This window comes from Columba livia, chromosome 5, assembly GCF_036013475.1.
Source record: "Columba livia isolate bColLiv1 breed racing homer chromosome 5, bColLiv1.pat.W.v2, whole genome shotgun sequence".
Taxonomy (NCBI): Eukaryota; Metazoa; Chordata; class Aves; order Columbiformes; family Columbidae; genus Columba; species Columba livia.
In genome coordinates, this window is record NC_088606.1 from 7,837,096 (window position 1) to 7,860,398 (window position 23,303).

The 23,303-nt window shown below is 39.4% G+C and overlaps 1 protein-coding gene across 1 annotated transcript; it reads right to left on the reverse strand.

The window, feature by feature from the left end:
* Window positions 1–2,666: 2,666 nt before the first annotated feature.
* SGPP1 (sphingosine-1-phosphate phosphatase 1) lies at window positions 2,667–21,952 on the reverse strand. Its single transcript, XM_021292755.2, has 3 exons — window positions 21,112–21,952; window positions 9,215–9,304; window positions 2,667–6,580 (listed from the first exon to the last, which is right to left on the reverse strand). Exons 1-3 carry the CDS (start codon window positions 21,727–21,729, stop codon window positions 6,029–6,031), a joined length of 1,260 nt encoding a protein of 419 aa, XP_021148430.2. The 5' UTR covers window positions 21,730–21,952; the 3' UTR covers window positions 2,667–6,028.
* Window positions 21,953–23,303: the final 1,351 nt, after the last annotated feature.

Consider the following 23,303-nt stretch of genomic DNA (forward strand, 5'->3'; position numbering starts at 1 on the left):
GCAGTGGAAAAAGAAAAGCCTAATTTCAGTATTTCCTCATACTTTTTCCTAAACATTTGCATCCAAGCCCCACACCTCCAAAGACAATATTGTTGTAACAATTATTGCTATACAGTAATGTGAATGCCCGTTTTCTTGTGATGAGCGTTTCACACTTGTGCTGTGTGTCCAACCACGTGTCCTGGAGCGCTGGAAGGAATAAAGACGACAGAACGCACCTGAATCCAACAGTAGTTTATTACCCACTCGTTGCAGATGAAGTTAAGACACTTCAGTTACCAGTCATTATGAGTTTAAATATTAGTTGACAACTGCAGAAAGTGTACAATGAGTACAAAATTATTAACAATAACAAAAAGTTCTGATGTATTAATTATTAAGACATCAGTTGTACACTATTATACAGCAACCATTATATGATCCTCAATTAAGTCAGGGCTTACATTTGAAAGTACCTTTTTTTTTTTAAATAAAGTAATCCAAGAGGTTGACAGACCGGGGGTTACAACTGCATTGTTTCCCAAAATACTAACATACAGCCTTACCTTACACAGATAAAGCTGTTTTGTATTTTACAAACACTTGCTTTTATCAGGGAATGCAGTAACAATAAAAAAAAAAATCTATACATTAAAAAATTAAACTCCAATACACAATATATTATATATATGTATCTATATTGTACTACAGATTTCATATAAATCAAGTACAGGCCAAATTTTGGCATCACTTTTAAGTGCATTAATACAAAATCCCCCTCAGATTTTGCTCTTGCTCCTCAGGTCACAAGCTCCTGAACTGACCTGTTGCAGTTATGATACTTTAGATATCTAGAATTGTCTTAAGATCTAATTTCCATTTCGGGAATACCACCCTTGTCTTTCATTGCACTTTCTAACAAAAATAAAGTTGTGGGAAAAACATAGTGACTAATTTAGTCAAAGTTTAGTGACTAATAAAATACTCCAACTTGACAGGGCTTTTTATTTACATTTACTGGTCAATATCTTTAAGGTAACATTCCCCTACATACCCCCTATTCTTCTTTGATCCTACGGGAACCATTACTAATTACACGCTGCAAGCACATACTGCTTTGCTTCATTTTGTTAAATGGCCTCTTAGCAACACACAAATTATTTCTGGTGCAGAATGGAGTGCAAATATTTTTTTCTAATGCATAGTTAAATTTGCTTCAATTCCAGCATGTGATATTCACTTTTTAGAGAACAACTGAAAAGCCGTATCATCTCCATCACACTATATCACATCTTGTTTCCAAATTAACCTTTGTTTGCCTTTGTTTCAAGAAGTATTACGGAAAGAAAACCAACTTTAGCAACGCAACTGATCTGTTAATTTGACAAATATGGTATTTACAGTAAATTTTAAAATAGGTTTATCTATTGTTGCCAAAACAAAAGGCCACTTAAGCTTTCCACTAGAATGAAGTCCTGGTATGAAGTCATTCAATGAGATGGCCTCCCACAGAAAAGTCAAAGTTTCTTCCAAGTCATTTGTAGAATGTAACAGTAAATGATATAACCTAGAAACATTTTACATTAGACCAAAAATCCACCCAAGAATCAATTACAGCAAGTTGAGTCACTACACTCCCAAGAATCAATTCTCCTGTCATCATTTTCTCTCCTGACATTATTCTAGGATCTTGTCATTCAGCACAATTATGGTACAGAGGAGAAAGCATCAATTACGCCTTGCAAACGTACAGCCAGTTCCAGCTGCTGAGAAACAGCTTCCCAGTTAAGCCCTTGCAAAAAATCTTGCAAAAACTGAGCTAAGTACGACTTTAAATAGAACAATCTCAGATCTCAAAAGGTGAGGCCCTTCACAGCCACCGCTCGGATGCAGGTCCGAGCATGGACGTGACCTTCAGGGCTCACTTTCAACGCGATACAGAAGGAACTGGTGCAGAACTCCAGTAAAATCAACAGGAGTTAGACAGCAATGCCCCTTTATACCACTGAATTATTAAATATCTCATGTATCGTGTGGAGAAAAAAAAAAACAACACAATTTTATATTGAGAAAGCAAATACTGAAACAATTTTTAGCACAACAGATGTATTTACTTACAGCATGCAGGGTTTGTTTTTGTGTATTCGAGCAGCTCACTGCTATTAACAGCCCTTAAGTATTTACAAGTTCAAAATTATAATCTTCGCCTAAGTAGCAATTGCTTACAAAAAGTTCAGGACACTCCCTGGGAAATAAGCAAGAAATGGAGTAAAAAAACCCCCAAAAGCAGAAATCAAAACTCGTAGCAACGGAAAATGTAATAGCTTTTAAAATCCAGACAATATAACACTATTCTGGTAAAAAAAAAAAAAAGAAACCAAAAAACTACAACAAAAAACAACCCCCACACACAAATACCACAAACAGCACACATCACATTTTAAGAGAAACACGTCTTTTTTCTTTTTTTTTATAAGGAGAAAAGCTGTACATAAACTGAAGTAAATTAAAAAAATACAGCTCCCTTTGATTTGCCAATTTGTCTTCAAATAGCTTCGCCACCTCCCCCCATTTGCAATGTGCGTGGTAAGGCAAATGTGATCAGAGGCTGAAGAGCTTTATTGGTGATCACACAGGACAAAGATGCTTCAACCCCACTTCATAGTATAGGAAGCAAAAGTAACAGCTTTTTTATAAACATGAAACCTTTTTTTATTTTTTAATATTTTTTTTTTTTTAAATAGTAAATCCTAAAATTTACCCAAGATACAATAAAAATGTCAGCCCTGCTTGAGGGCCAGGTCAGCAACAAATCCTGCTACTATGTTTAAGGCAGTCTAAGACTAATTTGAGTCTCTTCAGCCTCTTGGAAAACAGAATTTCATGCCAAATTCCACTCTATGTGACAGTTAGTTTCAGGTTTTATTTCATACAGTAATCAAATAAGACAAATTTAACTCGTAGCTTTTTGTAATACATGTGTATCTAGATCTGCTTCTATAAACTAGTATTTCTCTTTTCGGGACTATACAAACTGGAACTGAGGCAGTTCATTAGCGCTGCCATATGAATGTGGTTTTGCACCACGGCATGAAAGGTTTCAATTGTGTTGTCCTTCTGAAAAGACATTTAACTACCTTTTAAAGCTATGTTAAATTTACTTATAAGTAATTTGGTACCAGCTGATGCTCATACTAGAAACGTTTTTCATGTTCAACTCTAGGAATAGCTTAGGGCAAAAAAGTGCTCCAGTTTACCTGCTGTTTTGTTATGCCTGACTGGAAGGAATCTTAACTTATTATTAAACAAAAAAATACTAAAATACACATATTTAAGTTGGATTTTTAAATTTTTTTGCATGTCTGCTATTCTTTATTCCATAGCAGTATTCATATTGCATGATATATTGTGCTAAACTGCCCTATTGAGCCTAGGCCCTTATAAAACATGAAAAGAGACCAGTAAAACTTTTTCCATGTAAACTTCAGTGAAGCAGCCGCAGTCTTAGAGACAGGGTTGTAAAGGTGCTATATAAACATTCTGATACACATTTTCCTGTGTACTAGACTATGCGATCTATGGAACACGACATTTTGAAGTTACCCAATGTAATGTATAAAAATAGAAAATATATATTCATGAGTAACAATAGAATAAACTACAGTGCAATTATCCTTAGCCTATTGAAAGCCCTACCTGCATATGATTTTTTCACCCATTCTAGATCTTCCACAGTAATTTTTCTTCTCCATTATAAGCAAAACAGAGCAAGCACAGCTAGAAAAGGCAGCTTTAAAACTACTCTGAGGCTGTAAACTTGCAGTTCCTAGAAGTCAAATACGTACCTTAAAAAATTAGTTTTGCTCACCTTGTCCCTTCTGTGCTAGAATTTAAACACTCTTGCTACAAGCTGTAAAGCCAGGATGTTTAAGGAGAATATGCCCTAAATTTCACAGGAAGTTATCCTATTATTTTCACCAGTCCTCAGACTAATTTAATATAATTGGAACTACCTCACTGGCTTAGGCTTTAAATGTAAGGCATGTTGTGTACATTCCCCCCAGCTATTTATTTATGACCTTAGTGTGCAAAGCCAAACCAGTGGAAATCCCTCCCTCAAAACCTTGCACATCAATTTACCTTCTACTGCACATTCAGCATGAAAACTGCAAGAGAAGAACAGATTTTAAAATATAATCCAGAAATGTGCACTGAAACAAGGTAACCATTTTCTTCTAAGGAAGGTCTTTTCTCTAGTTGTTTAACACGCTATCAATTCTGAATACATCAGTTTGAATACATTCATAGCAGTGCGTTCTGAATGCACTGAAGAAATGCATCAGAAAAGTTCTCTTTTCACATCACCTAATGCCGGGGTACCACAACTTCCACTGCTTTGAGGAAAGAGACACAAAGTTAATTTTGTTAATTTACATATTACCAGTTTGGAGATATAAACTCCAATACAAAAACCTCCCAACTCCAAATACTGTTTACAAACCTGTAAGTTTTGTATTCTATCTAACCACTGTACTTCCCAACCAAACTATGTTTTTCTGGAAAAAAATGTACAATACGAAACTGAATAATTCATGTCTGGCTGAACAATAAGACAGTTTTTGCTGCAATATGACAGTTTTTGACGTGGTAAGAACAGATTGGGCAACACATTAACACGGACAAAATGAAAGACAAGGAGGGCACATGAAATTACAGTTCAAGGGTCATATTCTACTCATCACTGGAAAAAGGATCATGAAAAGCTGAAAAGTGCATAATAATTCAGTAAAATTGAGATATGCACGAATCATTTATGCATTGACTGTACTGTCCTGACTGCTCACCACCTGCCCATCAGAGTGATTAAAAAGTTAATTATTATTATTATATTGTCTTCTAGCTATCTAAATAGGGTAAAAGCGATTATCACCTTTAAATATAGTATGTTAATGCATAAAAATACATATATTTTTCCCAGAATAAGTATTATATTTTCTAACCAATACCTAAAAACAATGGTCTTTCTAAATTAGCTTGGAATAATAAATCAGGCCCATTTCTTTGCAGAATGGGGTAGTTTTATTGTTTATATGTTTAGGTAATTAATTTTGAATATCTGTCCACAGTATAAACAATCTCCAGAAAAATAGATCCTCTTCCAGTTACTTACAATACACATTAAAAATACATACAAAAGGGATTCTTGTCCATTTACCACATCTTGAGCTAAAGGATGTGATTCTTGGGTCATTTCACTTATGCAGTTTTGATCAGGCTAAACTGAATATTCCCATTAACTAGAACCATGCCAGCAATGTGGACAATCTAACATTTAAAAATATCTGCCTAACTATGTAGTATTTTAAATAAAATCAGGCATTTTTACATCACAGTATATATGGCATTTCTTAATTTAGCAACAGAAAGGCACAGTTATTAAACCATAAAATACAGTACCTGAATCATATATACTCTAGTGATATCTACCAATGCCAATCCTGTAGAGGGGACTAAAGAAAAAGGCTTCTGTTTGTTCTTTAGAAAAATTCAACGTAGTTTGGTCCGTTAGAAATGCCTATTAGCTGAAACATCTTGAAGCAGGGCTTGGGGAAATAAGAGGAAAGCAAATTTAGCAGTCTATGGTCCAACAACTTGAATAAATTACTATGAAATGGCATACAGATCATGAATGGAGCTTTCTGATGAGCTGTCAGACATACTTGTTAAAATATCAGTGTAGAGAGGTGCAGTATGACAGACATTCCAGATACATTCATTGCATCTCACATACACACAGACTTTGTTACAGCAGTAAGTCCAGACGTGGCATTTATAGAGCTCAGCACTTCTCGTGGACTGATATTTGACTTCTGGCCCCATACCATCCCCAAAGATGTGCGAAGCTCTTTAAATGCTTTGCCTGCTACATATTGCTGTTAAAGTGAAGTCCCTGCCAAAGCCGAGCTCACTGGCCTTCCCTTAGCAAACTAGTGCACCTCGTCAAAAAGCAACTAGCTCTCCTCTTCCTATTTAAAATGATAAAACTGCATCAAGAGAGACCAATAAAATGGAAAAGGCAAGGAACAATAAACATGAGGGAGAACCCTACCATTCCATAGGTAATATAGCGATAGGGAAGCTCAACTTCCATGCGTTGTCTTGCTTTCCGAACATCGTCATGTGGTATGCAAAATATCTTACATGCCAGTGGAATAGTGGCTTTTTTCATGGCTACTTTTGTTAACAACAGAACTATTACTCCAATCAACAACCGCAATATGGCTTTTCCAAACACAGTCACAGTGAGAGAGGAAAGAGATAACGGTAAGGTTTCAGGAGGAGGATCAAGCTGCAGACCCATCATGTAGTTAACGTGAGAGCCACAGGCTACTCCAGCACCACAGCCCAGAATCTGAGCTGTGTCTCCTCGGGATGTGCTCCAGGTGTCCAGAGTAAAAGAGAAGATGCCCAGGGCCAAATGGAGACTTATGATAATTAAGGGTGCATATTTGTAAGTTAAGTTGAAGTTATCAATCTGGTCCACAACGGGATGGAAGACAACCAGGATAAGAATAGCATACAGAAATCCAGCAATAACATCCTGTTGAAGAGAGAGAGAAAGATGCAATTTCAGTGCAATAACTATTTTAAAAAATAATTTAAGTTACATTAGCATGCAGACAAGCCTAGTTGCTCTGTTGCTAAAAGAGACTTGTGGATTAACATATTTTCTCATTTACTGTACAATATTAAATCTTTTTTATGTTAAAGTAAGGAATTGCATTTGATCCCCTATTAACGGGACACCTGCATCATAATCAGATCTAGAATAGTCATGATCACAAATGAAGTTATGATCAAATGATCCGTGATCGAAAAAAATTGTAGATCTACAGACTTTATAACAGGGCCTGTTGCGATAGGTCAAGGGGTAATGGTATTAAACTACAAGAGGGTACATTCAAACTTGATATAAGGAAGATACTTTTTACACTGAGGCTGCTGAAGCACTGGCCCAGGTTGCCCAGAGAGGTGGTGGATGAACCATCCCTGGGGACATCCCAGGCCAGGCTGGATGGGGCTCCGAGCAACCTGATCTGGTGAAGATGTCCCTGCTCATGGCAGGGGTGGCACTGGATGAGCTTTGAAGGTCCCTTTTGTCCCAAAATAATCTATGATTCTTCTGTGATTGCACGGGCTGGCAACAACAGTCCGTGTCCAGAACCGGGGCATTCCAGCCTACAGTCAGCACAAAGCTGGCCTGGCTAATTCAGTTCTGCCAGCTTAGTCTGCTGGAACAGCTCAACAGCAGATCCAAGCGCGCGGGTGCCAACACGCAAGCACACTGGCAGCAGCAGTGTGAGGACTGCTGCAGCTCAGCCTTAGAGCAGCTTAGTCACAGAATCACAGAATGTTGGGGACTGGAGGGACCTCGAAAGCTCATCCAGTCCAATCCCCCTGCCGGAGCAGGAACACCCAGATGAGGTTACACAGGAAGGTGTCCAGGCGGATTTGAATGTCTCCAGAGAAGGAGACTCCACAACCTCCCTGGGCAGCCTGGTCCAGTGTTCTGTCACCCTCACTGAGAAGAAGTTTCTTCTCAAATTTAAGAGGAACCTTCTGTGTTCCAGTTTGCACCCATTGCCCCTTATCCTATCATTGGTTGTCACCGAGAAAAGCCTGGCTCCATCCTCCTGACACTCACCCTTTACATATTTATAAACATTAACGAGGTTGAGTCTTTCCACTTCAGCTTCAGAATTAACAACACTGCAAGGATGGAGAACTGTTTCCAACTACTAAAGGAGACAAAGGGGTAACTTCTGTGGCTACATATTTGGCTTTCAGTTTTATCGTTTTCAAAATGTCTTTTCTTAAAAGGTTACTTTTCATTATTTTTATATTTATCACTAAATTTCAGTTACCATTGATTATTCACTCAGTTTCACAGAATTATCTGAAGCTTTAGTCACCTTTAGTTGTTGAGAGGGAATTTCTTGAAAGCTTTCTAGAAATCCAAGCACTAGAAACCAGACCACCTTCATTCGCGTACTCATCAATTTTTCCATATAAGCCAGGAGGTGGGACTTTTGTCAGCAGTATTTGTATTGCTCCACCTTCAATGAATCATTTTTATTCACTTCCACTAATTGAATGCTTGATAAAAGCTCTAATACAATTGCCTGATATGAAAGTCAAACTTGCTTATTTCAGAAGCAACCAATACAACCTTTTGCTATTTGCCACCGTACCTGCCCCCATGTTAGGCACCAAGGTTGACTTCTATTACAGGCTAACACATGGTTAATTGTATTCGCTCAAAAACTATGGAGAATTCAGATAGGAAAATGCTGAATAACCTTGTTGCATTGCTATTTGACGTGTGACTTTGTTCTACGACGTTACCTATCAGCTGAAATATGAGTTCATGCCATCGTCCTCCACACAAGCGGCTCTGATTTGGGAAGCCACCAAATCACTGATGCAAACGTGTCATTCAGCTTGTCTGAGCTGCCTTATTTTCACATGCTCCTTTTAGACTGTGCTCGTCTACCAGCTGTGCTATTCACTTCCAGGCTTGCTGGTTTCTGTCTATCAGCCTTTCTTGAAGAAGTGATCCTCAAAAACCTCTTTAGCCATCTTTATTTGTGGTCTTACGTTCCGGTTACCGTTTTGTAGTGTTCTTGTTTTCCCATTTTTACACTGCATGCATTTGTGTTTGTTCGATTTTTTTTCCTTAATCCTTTTTAATAAAAAAATCTGGTTTTCAAAGATGACAACTTTGTTATTTGGTTCTTTATAAACTTTGGTAAGTGAAACCCTAGCATTTAGCATGGCACTCCAAAATGCAGGTGCTTTGAGTAGCTGACATGGAACCCAACTGGACATCAACAGCCACTCTCTCATCCTGCAAAATTATTTCTACTCCATAGAAGAAAAGTTACTCTACACCTTAGTGCAGTCATCAATTTCTGCACTAAAACTGCTATTAAACATCAGCTAAATCTCAACTGTGGGCTGTGTTTGTGAAAGAAGAATATAAATTAACAGAAGATTGACATCCACTTTTGGCTATTGTATCAATTTCTCTGATGAAGAAATATACGTATTCTGTTCCTATAAGAAATTAAAAAAAAAAATCTATATACAATTAATGCACTGTAAAAACTTCAGTGTGATGGAAGTGTATGAAATCAGAGCATCATTTAAAAGTTTAGTAGGAATATTTTCTTACCAAAATTGAATGCATTCCCATATAAATTCGACTACAGCAAACCAAAGAACACCAGCAGAATGCAAGGATCAGTCCAAACATAAGGGGATACTGGTAGGGGAAAAAGATGGAGAGATGGTATTAGAATTTGGAAAACAGACAAAAAAATCACTTTATAAGAATTCTACAATTAATTCCAATTAATGCTGCTTATGCTTAACGTTTTCCTTGCCCTAGCCTACCCAAGCCTATTAGACCACCTCGAGTAAGTCCACTTTTCATAAAATCAAAATATTATTAAGTCAAACTTTTTCAATTATTCCCTTGTCCTCTTCCTTTACATTCAGGATATATGAATTTCAGGGCATTCGTCATGTCTTTTCAGACAAAGCTATAAAAAGTCAATAGAACTCTGCAGCAGTTAAGTCTTGCCATGTTACGATATCCTAAATTGGCAATATGGGCAGAGACAAGCCTTGTGGAACAGTTTACACTGGGTGAGGCAGCTACATAATATGCTAGGATAGTTAACAATTATCCAGGCAGAATCTAGAAGCTTCACCTTTCTCCTGAAAAGGAAGAACTCACAATTATTTACAAATCAATTCAATTCCTTACACACTGTTTTCAAGTTTCTGCAATCCTTGACTCAATCTGAGTATCAGTATGACGCTCCTAAAACAGTAATCTTTTTTGTTCCCTAGAAACTCATATAAATTTCCTCTAACAATCCATGCTTATTAAACTAAAACATGAAATAATTATTTCCAATGACTTCCATCTTCTAGTAGATCCTTTATTACTAAGGACTGTTTACCAGGAGCAAACATAATACTTTGTTTTAATAAGCACGCATCAGCATGTGCAACTTTTATAGCTTTCAAATGAAAGTATGCTAATTCACATCTTGCAGCACAGTAAGAAACACTTTCCCCACTACAATATTGCAAAGTGCTGTACAAGGCAGGACACGGCTTCCTTTTTTCAGTATTAAAAATAATTATTCTATAAAAGAAGCAGTCACAAGACAAAATGGCATGTTTCCAAAATTGCTTCACTTCCTACATGAAGGCAATGATAAACATTTTCCATATAAACAGGCAGTCTAGATGTACTTGAATCTCAGAATAAAAACTAAGGATTACAGGCAGTTTTTCTGCCCTTTCCCTTGCTCCTTATATAGGTACAATATCCAACAAATCAGAGAAAGTATCTTTAATCTGATTGGAGAAAGTTAAATGTCCTCTGTGAAGGCCACTTAACAGATTGACAAGCTTCCAAATCAGTCTTTCAGTGGAAGGTCTTCTGCATTAATCCAACATTCTTTGAATTCTCAGCTCCAGGACCATGTTAACATGACAAACCTAAAATAATTTTCTCTAATAGAAAATCAGGAAGCTTATGTTTTACATAAGAAACAGATTTCACGTTAAAATCAATTCTAAATGCCTAGCTCACAGTTGTGTTATATCTAGTTTAAACTCTAATTCCTTTAGCAATATTTGTCTTTGCTTCTACTGCATTCATCTATAAATTGTACCTAAACAAAATTATGTACTTAATGATTCATTTCTAAATGAAATGATGAAGGAGCCAATTCAGTTTGATGCCTTTCAGAATTACGGTAATAATGGGCAATACACCAGTAACTAGGTCATACTCAAGACACGACTGCAGAGCTATCGGATGCTGACACTGTTACAGCAGCCACAAAAACAATCCTTGCACCCCACGTTACACCCCCAGAACACAAGTGCAGCCTCATCACTCACCCCCATTGTGCCTCTACCATCATTTCCATCGATCTCAAGGTAAAAGCAACGCCACTTGCACCAGAAGACACTCAAGCCACAGTCTCCCTGCCCAGTGCTGCTCCACTATTCCCCAGAGGTGACCCAAGCAGAAATGCTGTTTACAGGGACAGGTATACCTGATATTCTCTGAAGAGTAGCTTCTAGTACTTCTTTACATACTCTGCAAGATGTAAGTCTGGGAAGATGGACTTCTTGTTTGTCAGAGACTAGCGAGGGAAGATTTGCTATGCAAACCTCCTGACCAGAAAATTCAATAGCATCACAATTACTGGGTGGCAGAATGTGCTCGTGTGTGTTCACGTGTGTGTCAAAAGTCTCAAATGATTTTGCCCATGACTCAATACCATACGTCCATTCTTGTTTCCTGGCACATATCTTTTGTGTTTCCAGGCTCCGGTCAAGTAAGGCCTTTCTTTAATAAATAAAGACTTTTCCTGCATTTCTGCAATACCTGACAGAAACAGAAGCTGGAGATTTAGCAGGAATATCACCAAAGTGCCAGGCTCTGCAGTTAAGGATACTGTGGGTAAGAAATGGGGATTGGGAGGGAGAAGAAGTTGGAGCAGCTGAAAAGCAAGGCCATAAGAACCAGGAGTACAACAGAAAAGGTGTATGTGAGGAGTTGTGTTTTAGGAGTCCTGGGCAGGTCATTGTAAACAGCAGGAAGGGTAGGATAAATTCTGGAAATGAAATTCTTGCTCTCAGGAACTCTTAAGGGAGTGGTGTTTGGGGAAAAAGAAAACTATTAGAGAAACTTCAACTTTGAAGAAAATTTTGTAAACAGTATCTGGTTCTGTCATATCTCACTCTGCTTTTCGTAGTATTGAGAATAAACCCATTAAAACATCTGAAAACACTGGCTAGTTTAGCTCCTCTGTAGCAAAGCATCTGTATCCCAGAGCCCAAACACTTCCCTGTTGTGTCTCAAATAAAAAGCCAATCATACATCTAACCCTGATTCATATATTCTTAAAGTAATGAAGAATTTTTAACTTAAACCCAGACAAATTATTCTTACTGAATAGCTTTAGCATGACCTGTCCACAAACGTGTCTGCAGTATTAGGTACATGCTGATTTATGGTATTTTTAATGCATGATAATAATAATCACAGAAGTGCTAAACCCAGTTTCTTTACACCCAAGAGAGCTTACTCACAAAGTATACCTAGTTGTATTGTATTTAATCCACTATAAAAAAGTGGAAGATTAAAACAATTATTTTCATTTCCCCTGGAATAATATTGCACGACACAACAGTTAAACTGATTTCTGTGATTAGTTCCCATCCAAACCATTCTCCTTTATGATCCAAATATGTAATCAGTACACTTAGACAACTGCCAGTTTATATTTGAAGCCTACTTATCAGTCAGTAAAATAACTATCAGTTCAGATAAACACATCTTTATGTAAAATACAGGCAATAAAATTTGATATAAAGAAGGTTTTAACCTTCATCTGTCCTGGTTCCTTCCCATGTTACATCCATACCTCCCTGCACTGCCCACATAACCAATCTGATTTTTTTTGCACAACGCCAGTATCCACCCGCAGAGCATCGTAAGGCTGCAGGTACCCTCTGGGACGCACAGTTCACTGGCCTCCTTAGACTGTAGCAGAAATCAAGCAGAACAACCCCCCTACTTCAACACAAATAAAGCACAATATCCTTCCGCCCCCTTTCCCGTTTTCACTCATACCTTTTAAAAGCAGCCACTGGGTTCGAGAATTCCTAGAACACCCACCTGGTAGCACTTGCTTTAAATCTGCCTTGAGGTGATAAAGCAACCACTTATTATGTCCTTACATGTCAGTATAAGTGTACAAGGTGACTAAGCCCTCCCACAGTCCCAGGTGACTGAACTCACTCCCACACACCTTGTAGCTCAGCAGGAAGACGGCTCAGCAGCATGCCAAGTTACAACACCAGAGGACATCACCTTGATCCTTATATATATTAAAAAAAAAGCTGATGCCACAAATTTAATCCCAAATTATTGTCTGAAAATTATGCATACAGAGGCACTAGCGGGCATTTTCTAAATGCCTGTATGTATTAATATTTTGCATATATACAGTGGTAATACTGTGGCTGTAAGTATCCATAACCTCCCACTGCTTAGGCAGACAAAACCTCCTTGAACACAAAAACATCTTCTATAATATCAGTATAGTGCCCTAAGACTATTAGAATTTGTTATCAGCCCTGCTTTACAATAATAGTGGATTTCACAAAACTTCCTTTCTGATCGCAAATGAATCTTCGAACAAAAAAAACAACAAAAACCACAGACCAAACAAAAACCACAAGCAAACAAAACAACTAACAAACAGCTTTCACTACGTTTTCTACTTGAAACAGGCACATTTTATGAAAGATTAATGCGAAAACTTTAATATAAACTAATCTCAGGCTTTCACAGAAGAAAGCCATAAGCACACATTATTCTTGTTTGCTTTTATTTTGGAAAATACTGCATTCACAAATTTGAAAATTAGCAGTTATCAACTACCTGTGAGTTATAAACTTTCTAAATAGTTGTATACAGACTCACTGACAGTCTGTACTTAAATGAAAGATACATAATCAAGACTGCTGAATTCCAGCAGCTTTAGTCCCACAGCTTTTTGCATGCCAAATTAGACCCACAGAGGCACAAAGGACACAAGATCACAAGTTCTCTTCCCCAAATTCATTGCTATTCTTGCTCATTCAGGCATCAGAAGGCAGATGGGCATCTTATCTCCTCACAGATGAGGGTCTGAAAGGTCAGAGATCACAGCTGGCAGAGGTGAACATAAAAACCGGGTTTCATTCTCTCAGCTTGTTCTTTCTGATAACAGAATTTCCATGTCTTCATTCTTGACCACACTCCAAATCACTTAGAGTCAGATATTTAGGAGCAGCCTGTTTTAGACAGAAGCATCTTGAACTCTCGCTCCTCGCCCTCAATTAAGATCATCATACGTATAACCTGAAAAACTCATTATGCCTCCATAGCTACCATGCCACCCCAATGATTTTGAGTGTAAGGTGTATTTATTGAACTGCATATATATATATATATATATTTTTTTTTCTAAATTAAAAACCACAAGTTGTGAATTCAAAATCTTAACTTTATACAAAAATAAAGACGGTCACACAGAACCCAATCTGCACTTCAAAATCACATGTTGACTCAAACCCAATGTTAACCTGGCATTTTTCACCTTGAGAAAAGTACCCCATGTTCATACTATTCATTGATATCCATACTAATCATTGATATCCAGCTTGCACAAATATTTTTGCGAAGGCCAGGATAAAACTTTGATAATATGCATAAGCATGTAGTACAAACACAGTATTAGAAGCTGAAGTGGAAGAAGATTGAATTGACAAGGCAGAGATTGAAGAGACAAATGCAACACATAGATGAAAAAGATACTTTTGTTGACATTATGGCTTTTAAATATTTGAATGAATGTGTTTCTTCGAAGGCATCATATCCGTTAAGAAAAGTGTCCCAGTCTTGATGCATACGACTAAGGGACAGATCACCAAACGTGTTATTTAGGAAAAAAAAAAAAAGAAAAGGTTAATTGATTTCTTGAATTCACATAACAAGTTAAAGCTAGGAATAACGCTGATTGAGTAGACTACTTATCTTCTCACAGGTCTCAATTTTATTCCTGTATCCAGAATCAGTTTTAATCAATTAAACTGAATTAAATTGGTGACATTTGGAAAATCGCAGTGAAACTACTCCCAGTAAGTCTTTGGGAATTTGATGGCCTATATTTTTAATGGGACTTTCCCATTTTGTTCAATTACACCCTCCGAAACTGTCTTGCAAGCTTCTGACTGGATCACAAAGAAAATGTTTCCCTCAAGTGCCTATACTCCTCTCTCCCCTCAATCTGACATTTTGCCAAGAGTCTTAATAACACAACTATTGTTTAAAAATGCTCATAAGGAAACAATCTGCCCTAAAAGCTTTGACCTAGGTCAGAAAATTCTCCTTCATAATGGAACATTCTTAAAACACACTCTACCTCCTCATTTATTTACTTTTTTAAAGCATATTCTACACTAAAGAAATTTCCAGCATCCACAAATGGTTCCTAACTGATTTCCTAATATTTTCAGTGTCCTACAGTATTACTCAATGGTTTTTTTTTAATCACACAAAAACTCAGAAGTTCAACTGGAGTTTGAGACAATTATTTAGGGCCAGAATTCACTGAAAGAATCCAAGCAGCACTTGCAGCATCATGCTTTTAATAAGATATTTGGGCTAGGTATTGTCAATAGTCATATGAAAAGCTACAATCAATCTTTACAGGAATACCTCTGAGACACTGCTTGGGCAGATGTGTATGAAAAGCACAGCATACAAATGACTTTCTGCAAGGAGCAGAAGGGAGAAGAGGATAGGGTGACTAAAAAGGAAAGGCCACTTGTGCGTCATTTTAGGAAAACTAAACAGACAAAAACCTGCCTTTCCAAAGAGGCCAAGTGGTAAATAACACCGGTTAAGCTACATTTATCAATTATTTCCTTCTTTCTTCCACTGACCAACCTCAACATCAAAAAGCATAAAAAATTTGAGTGCTACATATCATTACGAGAATTCCTTCTTTAGAACCCAAGATAATTATTTCAATGCCAACCCTGCAGGGAGTTAAAAGTTTTAATTTTCTGCTACATATCATTTGAAAAGAAATTAAAGAATTACAATAGGAACTAGAGCCTGTTACTTTATTTTTGCAGTCATTACAAATAATAGTAATGAATCCCTCTCTGAATGCACCCAACAAGAATCACCTACAGCTTGCTCAGCTTATGCCCCCAACACCTGAAAAATAGTTTTTGTGCAAACTGAAGTTTTCCCAGATTTAATCACCACACCCTTTTTGAAAGTATGAGGAGTGATTTACATGTGTTCAGTCCACTAAGAAAAGAATAATGCTTCAGAAGTATTTCCTTTGAATCCATTCATCACCAAAAACTCTGCATCTAACTGTATAGGATTTGTTCTTACATATTCCCCCAAGATCCTTTATATTAAATATTTGCTTACACAAACCTGAAAAATATATTTAATGCCATTTTGATAGGACAGGCTGCTGCACACCCTTGGCAGAGATTCCTCAATGAGATTTGTAAGAACTGGCTAAGCTCTTCTCAAACCGAGCACATGAACCAAACAGGCCACAGACATTTTCCAGCTTCCTTTTCAAATAAACTACAGGTATTTACAAGGAACACAGAGGTCACCTCACAACTCAAATACACACGACAAGGCCAGTGCTGACCCTCCAGATTCCCATCTCTCTTTCTCTAGAGCTCTTCATTGTGTGGGCAATTCTAGGCTTTCAGATCAGCCCTTCAGCAATGCTTCTCATGTCAGAAGACTTTATTTAAGAAACGCATGAAAGAAAAACAACTCTACAAGCACACATCTCTTTGCGTAAGTTTCTTCACAACTTTGATATTTCAGCCAAAACCCATTCAGACTTCTCTGAGAGATGAGGCATCTCTTTCTGAAAGCAGGCAGTACTTGCTCTTACACACAGACTTTGTATAGAGGAGATTGCCACCTATGTGTAGCTTCCAGTTTTATAATTACATTTATTTTACTTATAGTGCAAGCTTTTCAACAAAGACAAACACTTAAAACTAGGATTTGCTCACTTTCCGTAAAATTCTTAGTATAGTCGTGTCATGATTAGACTATTCATCCAACCCTGATAACCAGTTATTCCCCATTCCCAGTGGGGATCTAAGACAAGCTAGCCTTTTGAAATGAGAGAGAAGGCAGGCAATTCTGGAGGTAAGGTTTCATATTGGTCAATCAGAATCACAGAACGATCAAGTTTTCTCTGAAATCCCAATACAGATCCTGTCAAACCCAGCTCTTTTGATTAGATTCATCAGCTTTAGTTGATCAAAGTGATGGTGTGTATGGAAGACTTCAGGAAGGGTGTCTGACCTAGTACCACAGGCCATTCTTACACAATTGGTACTATCAAGAATAAGTACAGCACCAAAACCGAAAAATATTTTTAGGTGTGTCAGTCAAATAAGCCATTACAAAATAGATGCACTCCACTGCAGGTTTAGCAGTAGTGCTTATTAAGGTTGCTGTTATAATCAGTGGGGTGGAAAGACAGTTGCTGATGACAAGATTTGCATATAAAACATTGGCAGACAAGTACATAGGGAGGACAATGCTGCCGTATTTAGTGATTTAAACTGCTTCAGAAGATAAGCCCATTCCACCCATGTTGGTTAATGTAGTTACAGAGGCCAGTTACTCATCAATCAAGGCTCTGGGATCCTGCTGAATATCAACTTAAAGTCCCTCCGTTGCCCTGCAGTGACAGTCAGCAGCTCCTGACTCAGCTCATTAATGCAGAGCTCAGGAAGGAGTGTGAACCCATCACTTCCTAATCCTAACCAGTACTGCCAGAGTCAGGCTGCATCCTGGAGGAGCTCTGGGAGAAAAGCCTATTTTCTGTCTCCCTGACCAATATTTTTTTTCACCTCCTCAAAATAAAACAGTAGGGTTATGACACATTCAGGTACCATCCTAACTCGAGCAGCGTTTCTAATAAAATATGTGTTGATATCTATTTGAAATCAGCAGTTCAAAGTAACCAAATAAAATATTAAAAAAAGACTTTTCCCTGTAGTCTCAGCTTTAGGCTTTTGGAGATTTTGTAGGTAATCAGTAGTTCACATCATCTCTTCCTCCCTGTTCAGGACACTGTAAGTGCCAGCTTGGCACAAACTGCCAATATTTCAATAGAAAAAAGTTTTTCCCCAATGTGATAAAGGGATATGATATGATACATCATATCAAGATCTATAATCTCACTGTCTTTTAAGTGTTTGTCCTTCTCTTTCAAGTGTATCAGACCTTCAAAGACAGACAGAAAAATACTAACATCTACAACACTCCTAAACTCTCATGAGTCTTTGGCACAAGCCTTATAATTCAAGGTTACTGAAGTGTCTTTGTGAGAAGTGGTTTTCCCTGCTGAGATTTAACAATAATGAATAAATACATAAAGATTATGCAAGTGCAACAGAAAGTCTCAGGCAAGCTTTCATAACACAAGGAGAAAATGAAAAAACATATTCTACAATGGACAGAACAGTTAGATAGGATGAAAATTATCTTAACATATCATTTGTTTCTGTCTGAAAGTTGATTGCATTGAATATTCCCTATGTCCAAAGTCTCTAACTGTGAAAATTTGCCAAAATCATCTTTAATAGAAATACATCACCTCTGAAAACAATTTACTTGAACAATTTTGTTTATAAGCAAATATTTTAGCTTTACTACATACACACAAAAATACTTTTGAATACTACATGAAAGAAAAAAACTGTAATAGGGCTGCTGATAGGCAATGAAAACTAGTAAAGCACAAACTTAATTCAACAGGTTAAAAGCAAAACTAATTTAATTCAGATTTTTTTCTTTTTAAAGGGGCAATTTGGGGCATACTTTGAAAAATAAGTGCAGATTCGCTCTGTTCTCTATGCTGTTTGAGGGCAAGACTCACAGATCGTCTTTGTTTAACAGAAAAGAACTATTACACAATAGAGGAAGTCATAGCCCAATGAAAGCAAACTCCAAATAAATTATACAGGAAAGTGATTCCTTTCTCACTGGAGTTAACATCTTTTAGAGCAAGAGTGGCTTTCTTTGGTTTAGTATAAGCTTCAAAGTGGCAAACTCAATTAAATTCACCTGTATTCCAGAACAGAAGTCCCTACAGAGAGCTGTAGCTGTGTCTGCTTAAATTCAAACTTAGTCTTGCTGTACTATGATTTTTCTGAACAAACAGCCCTGAGATGCAGATTCATTACGATCAGGGTCTGTGTAATGCTTGCTTATACTAAATATATACAAAGACCGTACCCCAACATTTGCCAACGACTTTAAATCTAACCATCTGTATCTACTGATAAATAGGTACAACTTAAATAAAAATCAGAGTTTTTACAAGCTCCCTTAAAATTAATAGCTTTCAAAAAGTTCTGAGGTCAGATTTTTTTAACACCCTCTATTTCCAGTATAGCAGGACAAAAAGTTGTCATACAGATTCTATTTCCTTTCAACACTGGTAAAATATAGAGAACAGAAGCATTAGATGAAAGCTTAAGTCTCTTTAGAGGCGAATCAAAAGATATTCAACATGCCTCAGGTTAGCCTTTGATTAATATTTGGAAATCATTTAAAAATTAGAAAGGGTATTTTTTTAAAATAACATTTTGAAATGGTAGAAGTTGATTTCAGAAAGGTCTGTTAGTCAAACTCATTTCATAGGAAAAAGGAATTAAAATCAAAACTCAAACTCTTTGCTTCTCCATTTCTTAAGCATGGTTCTAAATTAATAACAGGCTGCATGTTTAGGATTTCTTGATATGCATTCATTATATATATGCTTAATCAATCAGAATGATATTTCACATACTGCAGTTTTGGGATTGGCAAACTGAAATCAAACTTGGCTCACTGGCAAAAAAACCCATTTCACACATTGTCAGTTTGCTGTTTCTATAAAAGCAATCAAGCCAGGTTCTCCTCTGTACACATGACATCAGCCTGTGCAAAGCTAATTGACTGATACTACTTAATGAGGTTCCTCACATGCAAAGAAACAGAAATCCAGTTCATTCTTCCAACTGACATCAACCCTACACATCTAACAAGTAATAATCAAATATTTAGACTGTAGTCAGTCATATAAAATGAAGACTTTAAGCATCTCAGTGACAGAACTCCAAATATTTATTTCAAACACCCATAAACCATGGCATTATCTGATGCCTGTACAACTCCAGCAGAGTGATACTTCACATTTTCCTAGAAAAGAATATGAATCCCTTATAGTTTTATTCTGGGCATGCTGTATCACCTTGCAGAAGTAGATATAAAAACTTTGATTAAAAAAGAGGCCAAATACAACCTCTAACCTTCAACTATCTCTTTCTGTTCGGGCAGCCATTCTATATGCTGAGATAGAGGCACACGGTGTCACACTGTGACAGCAAACAACTGCTGATTGTTAACACTAACTGGGAAGAGCTCAGCCCCTGCATAAAGCCAGAAAGAGAGTTCACCTTACTAAGATGCCATACATTTGGCTTAAATTAGGCAGGTATTATAATAAGAATTTGTAAACATTAACAACTTAAGAGTAGACTTACTGGGTAACTTCTTCAACATTACACACAGCGCCCACAAAACCCAATACTTAATATTTTTGCCTGGGAAAGACTTCTCCCTCATTTACTACTGAAACTGGTGCAGTGATTTAGAGAGCTGAATACGTGTTGTACTTTCCTTGGAGTTCTTATGTCGCCCATGCTGCCAACAGCAAACTCCAAAGCCCATGCCACAGTTTGCATGAACCAGATGATCAACGGTGTTATTTTAACTCAATCTATTGACCCAAAAGAGCAATAGGCAGATTTTAAGATTTTGCTAAATGAAGGTGCTGAAAAGACCAGAGATTATCAGTTCCTGCTAATTATTACCACATTAATAGTTGTAAAACCATCTGAAAGGATACGTACTCCTCAAAAGACAAATAATTTCCAGTTTGTGGGTAATGAAACTAAAAACAGTGTTAAAGAAAAAGCTAAAGCTGCAAAGTGACTCAAAGCAAAGAAGGATCAGCAAAAAGTCCCTGGCCCTCCACCAGATTCTCAGTCAGTAAAACCAAACGCCTGTGAAAACATCAGATTCCTATCCAAACTTTGTGCAAAGCATTCACCGTATAAGAAATAAATTGGAAAAAACAAACAAAAACCAGGATGATAAAGTGGACTTTTAATGTGTGCTGAGCTACGCACGCACAAAGTCAGCAGAATTTCCATTCAAAAGACAGATTAAAACAACTCTTGTTACCTAAGCACTCGTTTGGATCATATAAAAAAATACTTTTTTTTTTAAAGGGATGTGGGGTGGCAAGGAAAAAAGGCACGGATTTCACATTTTACCCAAACTCAGCCCCTCTCTCTCCTCCCCAAAAAGAAACCAAGTCTGTCATAGCCTGACACTCCGGGGCTGGAAAACACACGGCGAAGTGTTACCTGCCAGCGGCCGTAGCTGAGCAGCAGGAGCGCCAGGGGGATGGCGGTGCCCGACATGGCGTGGGTGGAGGGCATGCTGTACTCCGAGTTGTAGAACACTTCCAGCTTCACCACGGGCGGGGAGGCGGGCCGCGGCCAGCGGATCACGTCCTTGGTGCACTGCCCCACGTACATCACCCACACCCAGATGATGATCAGCCTCCGGCCCAGCCAGGCGTCCAAGTTCCAGATGCAGAAGGGGAAGAAGAGGATGTAGAAGAGCTCGTTGCCCAACTCCGTGCCCAGGCTGAACAGATAGTAGAGGAAGCGGCTGCGGGTGGTGAACTCCTGGCTGCCGTCCTCCTCCGTGAGCGAGTTGCGCCGCGGCCTCCTCCTCCAGCGCTGCGGGGACCCCGCGCCGCCGGGCACCGTCCCGTTCCCGGCAGGATGCCTCTGCCCGCCCGCCTGCTCTGCGCCCGGGGGGGCGCCGTTAACCACCGCTCCCCGGCCCCCGGCTCGCTGCTCCGCGGCGGCCCAGCCCGAAGGCCCCTCCACCCCGCAGAGCCGCTGGAAGGCGGCCACTTTCCGCGGGTCCTGCAGGTGAGCGGCCAGCCGGGCCAGGCGGCGGCAGAGAGCCATGGCAGGAGAGGCGGGCTGAGGGCGGCGAGGCGCTGCCCGGAGAGCTGAGGGGGCTTTGCCTGAGGGGCGGCGGAAGGGATGGGGGCTCCTGTCCGCGCCGTGGGGAAGGGAAACGCTCCCTGAGGAGAAACCCGCTCGAGGGTGAGGCGTCGCGGAGCGACGGACACCGCCCGGCTCCCCGCGGCTCGGGCCGCCGCCGCCGCGCTCGGCTCGGCTCGGCTCAGCTCAGCTCAGCTCAGCTCAGCCCAGCCCAGCCCAGCTCCGCTCCGCTCAGTCCCGCTCCGCTCAGCCCAGCCCAGCTCCCGGCGCCCGGTCGCTCGCTCGCTCGCTCGCTCCCTCCCTCACGCGCGCACGCACGCGCCCTCCGCCGTCCCGTCCCCGCCCCGCCGTGCCGTGCCTGCGCATAGCGCCCGCGCGCACGGGCGGGGATCCCCCGGGGACGCTCACCGCGGTGCGGATTGGCCGCGTCTCTTTGCAGGTCCCGCCTCCACTTGCGTGGGGAACCAATCAGGGCTTGGCGTTGTGCGGGGCGGCGGGCGGCGTGCCTCGACCTCGAGCGTGAGGTGCGGAGGCGGCCGCGGGTGCTGGGCAGCCGGCGGTCCTGGACCTGCCTGGGGGAGCGGCGGCGCGTAGGCTCCTTCTCGCCCGGCCCGAGCCCGGCCCCGGCGAGCTATTTGCCCTTGTTCTGACTTAGGGTGGGGTGCTGCCGACCTCACCTCAGCCACCACCCCTGGGGCCTGCGCCTGGTGGCCCCTGCCCTCCCCTGCTTCATCTTCTGCCCGGAGCCACCCCAGAACGCTAAATCCGCTGGAGTAAACGTGAGAGGGAAAGCTGATTTCAAGCAGTGACTGTGAATGGTCTCAGTCTCAGCAGTAGCCTCAAAGTTCTGCCAGACCAGAAAATTTACAATCAGGTACTTTGAAAGCCCCGGTTGCTTTAGTTTTCATCCTGAAATGCTTTAGAACTGCGAGCTTTGGTCATCAGTGTGCTCTGATTCTCCTGCCTGTCCAACTGATCTGTGGCTTGCTAATACTCCGGAGTATTTGTATCTTCCCTTAAAATCAGGAGATGAAACAAGTTATAAACCTGTTGCTCTGTACCGTTTTTATTTATAGGAGCAATATGACCTGAATGACTACCCTGCTTCCCCAAAAATAAGACAGGGTGTTACATTAATTTTTGCTCCAAAATATGCATTAAGGGGGATGTCTTATTTTTCCATTAACAGCAATCGGCATTTATTCTTGAACAAAAAAATCAACATTTATTCAAATACAGTCATGTCTTCACATTCTGGAACATCATCATAACTCCAAACATCATGTATTTCTTGTGACTATTTCCTTTTTCCATGTACAACAATCTACATTTACCAATATTATGAACAAAAATCAACATTTATTCAAAGACAGTCGTGTCATCATCTGGAACAACATCGTAATTTTCCAAACACCATCTGCCCTGCTGCATTCTGTTGCCAATTAATTTTACTTTTTTACATGTATAGCTGCCTGGACACTATTTAAATTGACTCTTTTATGAACTGTAACTAGGGATTATTTTTGGAGGAGGGC